This window comes from Aplysia californica, unplaced genomic scaffold, assembly GCF_000002075.1.
Source record: "Aplysia californica isolate F4 #8 unplaced genomic scaffold, AplCal3.0 scaffold00118, whole genome shotgun sequence".
Lineage (NCBI taxonomy): Eukaryota > Metazoa > Mollusca > Gastropoda > Aplysiida > Aplysiidae > Aplysia > Aplysia californica.
Genome location: NW_004797388.1, coordinates 1,037,092 through 1,047,066, shown reverse-complemented (window position 1 = coordinate 1,047,066; position 9,975 = coordinate 1,037,092). Strand labels below are relative to the sequence as shown.

Here is a 9,975-nt window from a genome sequence, read left to right as displayed (position 1 = left end):
TCCTCCATGTTTTCCTGTCCTCAGCTATTTCTTCCCAGATGCTAACATCTACTCCAAGCTTAGATAAGCTGTTTTTGCACGTTTCTTTGTACCTCAATTTTGGTTTTCCTCTTGATCTCTTTCCCGTGGCAAGTTCTCCTTAGAGAAGTTGCTTCGGAATCCGGTTGTCGTACATTCTCTTGACATGCCCCAGCCATCTCAATCTTTTTAAACACAGGAAATTTGTCATGCTCTGGAGGTTTGCCCGTGCCAACACTTCGTCATTTATTGTAACCTTGTCACGCCACGAAATGCCTAAGATCTTGCGGCAGCATATGAAATGGAAAATGTCAAGGCGCATTTCTTGCTTGCTGTACAAGGTCCATGTTTCAGATCCATAAAGGAGTGTGCTGAGGACACATGCTTAGTAAATCTTGATTTTTGTTTTGATGGTTACTCTTTTGTTTTCCCATGCTCGTTTTGTCAGTCAGCCTTCCAAAAGTTGTTGCTTCTTTCGCTATCCAGATTTGACCTCATAATCAAGTGATGTAGTAGAGCTGATGGTAGACCCCAGGTAACAGAACTTGTCCACTGTCTCAAGTTCCTTGTCGTTCAGCCACATATGGTTCTGCTCTGCTCCTTCTTGAGTAAGGATGCCTGTTTTCTTAACACTGATGACCAAGCTAAAGACCTTCCATGCTGTTGATAGGAGGTCCATCATTGTTTGTAGGGTTTATTCACTGTGAGCAACAAGAGCTGCATCATCAGCGAAGAGAAGGTCTCCTACTTTTGATTTGTTGATCTTGGTCTTGGCCTGAAGTCGAGCAAGATTGAAGAGCGACCCATCAATTCTCCAGTGGAGGAAGGCATCCCCTGGTTGATTTCCATAGGGTTAGTTTTACTCTTTTTTTGCCTGGTGCTGGATGTAACGCCTGCCTTTCGGTTTTTGTCCTAGCTCCATACACCCATAGAAGCAAACAGACGTGGCGGATCCGCACCTTACTGACTTGGGGCTGCCCAGTTTGAGACGGGCGGTAGCTGATCAGTGCGACTGAATAGTTACACCCATCGTCAAAGGTGACCCGTGGCGACATCCTGTTTCACCAAATAAGGATGTCTTATAACCCGTAAACTGCCACCTCCCGTGTTTTTTCCTTGATTGTCACAACAAGGATGAAGTGTCCTCTCCATAGTCATTTAAATGCTGTGGTTGAGCTGTGAGTCTGATCCGCTGTATTTGCTATTTTACAGCGTTCTCCCTGACAAATTTAAATCTTGACTAAGCTTAACGCCGGGGCCTGACTGTATGGAGAACGTGCCGCGCCCAATTTGCACGAACCCCCTCTCGACTTTGCTGATTTAGTCCAAAGGAGCGACCAGATCAATACATTTGAACCAGTAGAGTTGCAGGGGCTGCCAGGAGATAGTTCGGATCTTTCCTCCCTGCCTTAAGCCCTGGTTACACGCAACGATAAATTGTATCAGATTCGTCATATGAGAGAACTGTCCGTTTTATCGAACTGTCTTGTCTGTTTACATGTTCCAATCTATCATTAAGTTTTCTTTCGATTGAGGAGATTTCTAGTCATAAAGCCACCATGTCTCTTTGCAACGACAGCGATTTGCCTGCACTCTATGTGAAGGTTTCGAGCTCTGGACCTAGTGAATGAAAGGCGAACACTGTACCTCTAGATCACAAGAGCCCCCCCCCCCCCCTTTTCCCTTGTACATTTTGATTTAGCAGAATAGTGTCTTAAAAAAAGGTTGACCATACTGTAGGCCTACCGTGTTGTGTGTAGAACCGGAAACTATGACTTGACTGCAGCAGATGTGCAACGCCTGAAACTTCCGAACAACTTAACTTTTGAATTAAAAAAAATAACGGTGGTTCAGAATCATTTAAAGGGTGCACAGTTATATTAAGGAGTCTGAAGTCACCGTAGTTTAATTTTCAGTTTTTCATTAGTTTCTTTTAGATCTAATCTTGTGAAAGTCATCTTCTAAGACGCCATTGCAAACAAGTGAGGCTTCGGTTCACAAGCAGTGCGCACCGTTTCCACAATGACTTGACGATCGATTCTTTAGAGTCCGTTCATCGAATGAGTACCCAGTTAGTACATATCTATACATATTATATTTGTGAAAGTTTGTCACTTTGGCGCCTGAAACTTCCGAACAACTTAACTTTTGAATTAAAAAAAATAAAAAATAACGGTGGTTCAGAATCATTTAAAGGGTGCACAGTTATATTAAGGAGTCTGAAGTCACCGTAGTTTAATTTTCAGTTTTTCATTAGTTTCGTTTAGATCTAATCTTGGGAAAGTCTGTCTTCTAAGACGCCATAGGGGCTCTCGTGGCCTAGAGGTTAAGGTGTTGGCCTCTCATTCAAAGGTCCCGGGTTCAAATCCGGGTAGCGACCGAAACATTTTCTTCTCTAAAATTGTCTCCTTTCACCCCCTTTCCTGCTCTCTAGCAATGTTCTGTTGTCTGCTTTCGTTTCCACTTTCTACCCCCACCCCTCACCTCCTTTTCCCCTTCCTCTGGGCTCCTGACTCTTTCTGCAGCCTTTCTACTGCTACTCCTTGGCTCATCCTTACTGCTGTCTTTCAGCCACACCCCTGATCTTCTGGTAGTAAAAATGTACACCTAGCCTTCTCGGACAAGGTAAAAAAATCTCGGAGGGCCCGTGCACAAGTTGCGCACGTTAAAGATCCCTTGGTGGTCTAAAATCGATAAGAGTAGGCTTCGGCCGCCACCCGGGCAAAAATTCAAAATTTCCTACCAACTGAAAATATTAGGTGTGTCCCGCGCGTTCATATGACGTTATGCAGTTGCGAGCGCCGTAAAACAATAAGACGCCATTGTAAACAAGTGAAATTTCCGTTCACTAACTGTGTGCACCTTTGAAATTCTGGAGTGTACAACCACGAAATCGGAATAGAGAATGAAACTATACATCTCTATATCTAGACCTTCTTTGCTTGGCACACATACTCACACAGACAAACACATACACACGAATTACACGAATGTGTGAAAAGTAACAAAGACAAGTAGCTAGATATTCGTCTGGGTAGTTGAAGGATGGCACTGGTAGGTCCTACATCTTTTCTCTCCCTACGTTGTCTCTGTCTGTGTGGGTGGTTGGAGGGTGTCACTGGTGGGTCCTATTTCCTTCTTTTCCCTCTTTTCTTTTTGTCTGTGTGGATGGTTTGAGGGTGTCACTGACAGGTCCCTTTTCCCCCCTTTTTTTGGCCCGTGTCCTGATTTTGGTGCAGATATTTGTAGGTTACGTGAAAATGTATTGACATGGTGCAAATTGTATGTTTTAAGAAAATAACCCAAAGAAAAACACTACAGGAAAAAGGGGAATTGTTTAGTTGGTGATGATGATGATCATGATGATGATCATGGTGATGATGATGATGATGATGATGATGATGATGGGATGATGATTATGAGTCACTGGTAGGCCCTACTTCTTTCTTTTCCCTCTGTTGTTTTTGTCTGTGTGGGAGGTTGGATAGTGTTACAGGTAGGCCCTACTTTTTTTCGTTCTCTCTGTTGTTTTTGTCTGTGGTAGGTGTTACTTTTTGTGTATCCTTCACTTAGTCCTCGAAAACATTATCAATTACTTTATTGCGGCGATGACCTTGGCCTCAGTAGCGTCTTTGAACTTCACCTCAGGAGCGGCTCGGACCTTGTCTCCAGTAGCGGCCGTGGCCTTGACCTCAGTAGCCGCTAGCCACAGATGTTTGAGGAGGCGCTTGGAGGTGTTGAGGATGTTGTGGGCGTTGTAGAGGATGGGGTTGATGGCCGAGTTTATGGGCAGCAGGAGTGTAGCCGACCAGACGTAGGCGTCGTAGCCCAGCCGGTAGCCGGAGAGAGAGAGCAGTCCCAGGACAGCTACGGGGAACCAGCACAAGAAGTCCGTAGCCGCCACCAGAAACAGGCGTTTGGTCACCTCCAGGTCCTGCTCTCTCCCCCCCGCCCCCGGCCAGCCGCCCATCCGGCGCGCCATCTGGCGGCGTGTGTCAGCCATGGCTCGATAGATGGACAGCTGGCCCGCGGCCACCAGGAGGAACAGGCCCAGGTTGACGAACACAAACACAGACACAGAGAAGCAGAAACCGGGGACGGACCTGTCGCTCAGAGGCAGACCAAGACAGACGCCGGTGAACGTGTACGTCTGCCAGTGCCGGAACGACGGGACAAACGGCAACAGCGCAATAGACAGACCGAGCAGCCAGGCTAGAGCACACAGCACGTGCACGTAGCGGCCGGAGATCCGGTACTGGCCGAAAGGGAATCTGATGACCAGGTATCTGTCGAGAGTGATGAGCAAGACAAAGAAGATGGAGGTCTCACTGGACAGAGTGGACACACAGCCGGCCAGGTGACACAGCGCGCTCTCCCGCCAGCCAGCCTCGTGCATCAAGTACGCATCCCGGAAGTACAGGTCGGCCGAGGCGATGGTCAGTAGGTACACGCCCATCAGGAAGTCGGCCAGGCTGAGGTGAGCCACGAACTGGCCGTATGCCAGTCTGAGCGAGGACCTGTCCAAGACGAGTCGGTGAGCGACCACCAGTAGATTCCCCGCCACCGCCAGCACACCACTCACCCACAAGAGAGTCCGTGAGGTAAAACCTTCCATTAAGTTGGCACAAGACGAGAACGGATCCGAAGGCGCCAGGCACTCTGTGACCACAACCCGGAGCTGTGGGCAGCAAAGTTTGTAAGAATCGGCCCACAGTTTGTTGATTATCAGCCCAGAGAGGCTGTCCTTCTCTAGGTGTTTGATAGAGTTGAGCCTCAAATCGAGCTGGCTGATTTTTAAACTTTCCGGGAACTGGTGAGCCGTGAGTCGCGTGATCTGAGTGCCTTTCAGATTGAGCGTGTTCAGATTTCTAAACCTCGGGTGGAGCTTAAAAAAAGTAATACCAGTAAAAGACAAATCTAAAACCGCCAACTTTTTAAGCCAGGGAATTTCCACCCGTCTCAAGCAGCGGTTGTGTGAGAGATGAAGGTAACGGACTGAGTCCAGGGCAGAAAACAGTGAAGTGAGGTGTGAGTCTTGCAGAAAATTGTCGCTCAGGTCCAAGTATATGACGGAGGTGAGGTCAGCCCCAGGGCACCAGCCGGAAGTGTCCAGTCGCAGGCTGCTTCCTCTGGCCTCCAGGTGCACCAGGGTCCGCCACTTCCGGCACGTGAAGTTGTAGAAGGCCCGAGACACGTCCACGCCGCTCACGTCCAGGTACCGGGTCCGGCCGTCCACGAAGCCCAGGTCTGTGAGCGGGAGGCTGCTGTCGTAGTCTGTCTTGACCACCGTGCCGGACACGCAGAGAAACCCCGTGCGGCACGTGACGTCACAGTTCTGCTCGTCCTCCCCGGAAGGACAGTCCCTCCGGTTGTCGCAGACGCTAGCCGGGTGTAGACACATCGCAGAGGCCGGACACTGGAACAGGCCGGTGCAGTCCAGCTTCATCAACACCTCGTCCTCTCCGAGAGGACATTGTCCCCTGCCGTCGCTCACGTACTGGACGGGGACACAGTAGGAGCGAGGACATTTCACGTATCCCTCAGGACACACAAAGTCCTCACAGCCCTGGAGATGCCGCAGGTTGGGACAGCCCAGCACGCCGCCGTAAGGATCTTCCAGGAACACACACCTGGGGCCCCAGTTGCTCAAGCCCACCCCGTCGTTTTCCCCGTAGCACGAGCTGGACTCTAGAGCCCCCACCGTCTCGTCAAGGGGACCCTCCGGCCCCGTGCATTGAAGGACCCCGTCTCCCAGCATGGCGCGGGTCACGCAGTCCGTCCGGTTACAGGTGAACACACAGTCCGTGACGCCGTGCCGCGCGGCAATCTCACGCTCCACCACGCGCCCCGCCTCGTGCTCCCCCTCACATCCGGTGCAGTCGTTACGGCCGTCCAGGAACCAGTGCTTGGGCAGACACTCCCCGTTCGGGCACATCCAGTTGGCGCATGCACTGCACATGCCCATCTCGTCACTTCCGTCTGAGCAGTCAGGGAAAAGGTCGCAGGCGAAATCGCTGAGGACGCGCGCGCCGTTTGCACACCGGAAGTAGTCGCCATCATCCTCATCATTTTTGCAAAACTTCTCATCATCTCGCTTCCGGCAGTCTCTTCGGTTATCGCAGACAGACGTGTAAGGAATCAATCGCTTCGAGCCAGAACATGTGAAGAGCCTGAGGTCTTTGTGAGATACAGGCGTAATCTGCGTCTGTCTTTGGTAGACAGAGAAGGACAGGTTATTTCTTGGCAGCTCAGCGTACACTTGCCGGGAGGAGGCGGGATAGAGTGTGTATGGTTTCAAAGATCCCCCATTCTCTACATTGAACGCCACCTCCCCTCTCTGTAGTGCTCGCTTTTTCTGTATCTCACTCACTGGACAAGTCACGCCCACTACTTTTGGCACGGCCACGTTCACCTGAGCCTCACAGATAGGCGCTCCAGAGATGACCTTACCGCATCCCTCACTCTCCCAGTAGCCGGAGCCCCCGCCGGCCGGGCGCCTCCAGTAGGCGCAACCTCCGGTGTGTCTGTGGTAGGGCTGGTCAGTGGCCCAGAGAGAGTGGACAAGGGGCAACCGGTTCAGCCACTCGTGCTCCCTCCGCAGCGACCTCTTGTTCCTCGCGAGGCCGATGAAGAAGTTCTGTTCGTCAGGCGCACTACTGTTGGCCGTCTTCACCAGGTTCATGTGGTGAGACAAAGAGTTCTCCAGAAATGTCAGCTCTTCCACTGTCTCAATTTTCACCAGGGTGGACTTGATGTTCAAACACTGCTGGTTGGCGTCCACCCAGTGACTGTCGGCTCGTGGCAAAATCTTATAGCAGGAAGAAGCCGCTATGGAACCGCTGTGACTGCTCAGGGAGTTGAAGATCCAGCCGCGGTGGCACCTGCGGCAGACGGCGAGAGACAGGTCCTGGTCCGCCATCAGGAATCGGAAGCTGCTCAGAATGACCACAGAGCGCAGGTGGTGCGAGGCGGCGTATACCATGGAGGCCCTGGAGGCGGGAATGTTCTGTCTCACGAAGATGGTCACTATGGTCCTGTTCTGGACAGGTTCCAACTCGGAGAGGAGCGATTTGGCCGTAAAACGATTCATGCCTCGAAACGTAAGCAGGACAATGAGCGAGCGCCGGCCGGGGGCGGAGACGCTGTCTAAATAGTTCATGGCTGCTCTGTACACGTTCTTGGGTTTGGGCAGCAGGCAGGTGGACTGGCGCAGCGTGCTGTTCATGAAGGCGCGTCGGAGAGCCGTCAGCTCGGAGTACTGGCCAAACTCCAACAGAATCTGGAAGTTCTTTTCGTACCGGCTCACGCACGAGAGAGCCAGGGAAACGTTCACGCGCCAGAAGTCGTCTGCTCGTCCGCTACTGAAAACCTCCAAAAACTTGCTGAAGAATTCTATTTGTTTACCGTAAAACTTCCGAAATTTTTTGTCTCCGTTCACGATCAACAAGAGGTCCAGCTGGGAGGAGTAGCAGTCTTCAACAAGTGGCGAGTCGAAATGCCCAGTAGAAGTGTGTACCGGTACCTCAGTCATTCGACCACCCGTGGATGCCGTCCTCAGATCTTCGTTCGCTCTAATCAGCACTGGAAATTGATAAAGACTTATGATAAGGCCTCCGTTCTTAAAAAAAAAAACACACACACACTAAGAACTACCGAGGCCCTTGTCATTGACATGGTACTGGACTGTGAAAAAAAAATCTCCAAAATCATCGTTTGAAGTTGAGACCGATTCCTTGTCTCTTCTCTCTTCTCTCACGTCACTCACTTCACTGACCAATCTTAAATCTTACATTCTCAAACCTAAACGTGTCCCTCACAAATCTTACATCTTATATTCTCAAACGGAAAAAATGTCACTCACCAATCTTAAATCTTACATTCTCAAACCCTGACGTGTCCCTCACCAATCTTAAATCTAATATTCTCAAATCCTAAAATTTCACTCACCAATCTTAAGTTTTACATTCTCAAACTCTTAAATGGTTAAACCATATGCCAGGATACACTCATCGACTGAGCAGGGAAAGCGTGTTGTGCTTACATGGCTACTTAACCCTGTACAGTAGGTATCCGAGGAAACGGGCAGATCGATCTCCTGGCGAAGGAATCCTTTTCCCTTCTGTTGGGATCAACAGAGAACACCCTCTCACATACAGACTTTGAGAAACAAGGTTAAATTATAGACTTCAACATAAGTAAAGAACCATTTGCAAACACTCTGACTGGTCTTCTTGGGTCGACCTGCACGTGTGCATTCTTGGACCGATCCAGTGGCTTGATGGAGCTGCCTCAAGTGGACAATGACAGAGTGTGACACTTCAAGTCTTCTGGCAACTTCTCGGGCTCCAAGTTCATCCTGCAGCCATGTCATAGCTCTTGCACGATCAAAGTCTCCCAGCTTCCGTCTTCGGCGGCATATTAATTGCTATATTGGATTTTACGCAAACGGCGGTTTATATTGACACAAAAGTGAGCACATTTCAAGACCCTGCGTCCATTTATCACGTGCACCAGAAATTTTAACTGAGGAATATCCGTGGTTCCGCACACAAGTAAGCAAAAAACAGCAACTTTGGCTAAAATTCCACAAGGATTTCCGTGCTGCACGTGGTGGCTTTGCCCCTTTAGGAAGCTTTGCAGTACCCATTGGTGACCCATGAACACTTTTGGTCGGATCTTTTTAAAAATCAGGGCTGTCTGTCAAGGTGCTCCTTAACTTACGTTGAAGTCTGTACTACACCTCCAGTCTGTGGGAGGAACACTGAACCGAACAAACAAGGAACAAACGCCACAAAAATATCCCGCCCAATTTAGTCCCACGAAAACCTTTGAAATCATTTTTACGGAATTACACATTAAACATTGCCACAGCTCTCTGAAACATTGAACGTTGTCATACCCCCATAACACATTGATACCACCTGCAAGGGGATGATGAACCTGATAAATTTAGTGTGGAGTGCGATATCGACTTAACGAACAGGCACCTCGTGATTGAATGTCAGGACTTGAGAGAGCCCCGAAGACATTATATATTTCAAATACAATAATTGAAGAGAATCATTTAATTCTGTTCTCTATCGTTGATCCCAACAGACTTCTTGATTTATTTATATGAATAGAACACTGGCCTTTACGCCTAAATGTAGACAGTACTATTTTAGTATTTTTAGACACGTCATTGACTATTTCAGCCACTAAAAATTACGACCGTGAGTTTTTAATCTTCTACAAATCCGACGTTACACTGTAAGAGCAGGCTGTGCTGTGAACTAACGTTGAAACAGTCATCTCAGCCCCGCACGCTCATCATTATGACTTTATACAGCTGCAAGCGATGTAAAACTCTTACAAAACAAAAGGAAAAAACCCCCAACATATTATGATCTTATAAATAAAGTTGATAAAGATTAATTTCATGATTGTATAGTCAAAGTTGAAAAAGAGTTATTAGAATCTAACGTATACAGGATAGGGATTTATGATCGTGTAAATAAGGTTGATAAAGATTTAAGATGGCTTTCATGAATAAAATAGATGGGGATTTATGATCTTTGAGCTTCTCAAAATTCAAATTTCCAAATTATTCCTCCCTCCCTACTCTCTTTACACTGTTAAAATCCCATCTTCCTCTGAGTGACCTACCATACAAATAATAATAATAATCAGCTCTTGACCTGATGACATCGTAGGTTATCTCTAACAAATGTCACCAGAACGGGGACAGAGCCCACCACTTTGGCAAAGTTTCGGTGACAAATTAATGTTAGTTCCATTCGGACCTGGGCAGTGGATACCCACCAGTTGACTCAAGGGAGCCGAAGAAGATAGGACTAACAATTAAATTACTAATACTAACGATAGTGTTTCTTTCTCGTAATCCTTTTAGGATCTTCTACTTCTAATGTTTATTCACATCTGTGCCGTAACGCTATCATCCCCATCACCATCAGCACC

The 9,975-nt window shown here is 48.4% G+C and overlaps 1 protein-coding gene across 1 annotated transcript; it reads right to left on the bottom strand.

Moving 5' to 3' along the window:
* Window positions 1-3,466: 3,466 nt before the first annotated feature.
* LOC106011444 (G-protein coupled receptor GRL101) lies at window positions 3,467-8,103 on the bottom strand. The gene has a single exon (XM_013081146.2). It carries the CDS (start codon window positions 7,547-7,549, stop codon window positions 3,611-3,613), a length of 3,939 nt encoding a protein of 1,312 aa, XP_012936600.2. The 5' UTR covers window positions 7,550-8,103; the 3' UTR covers window positions 3,467-3,610.
* Window positions 8,104-9,975: the final 1,872 nt, after the last annotated feature.

Bases quoted from the DNA above. Each gene is read 5' to 3' on its own strand.
- LOC106011444 (XM_013081146.2), bottom strand. From the start codon at position 7,549: ATGACTGAGGTACCGGTACACACTTCTACTGGGCATTTCGACTCGCCA.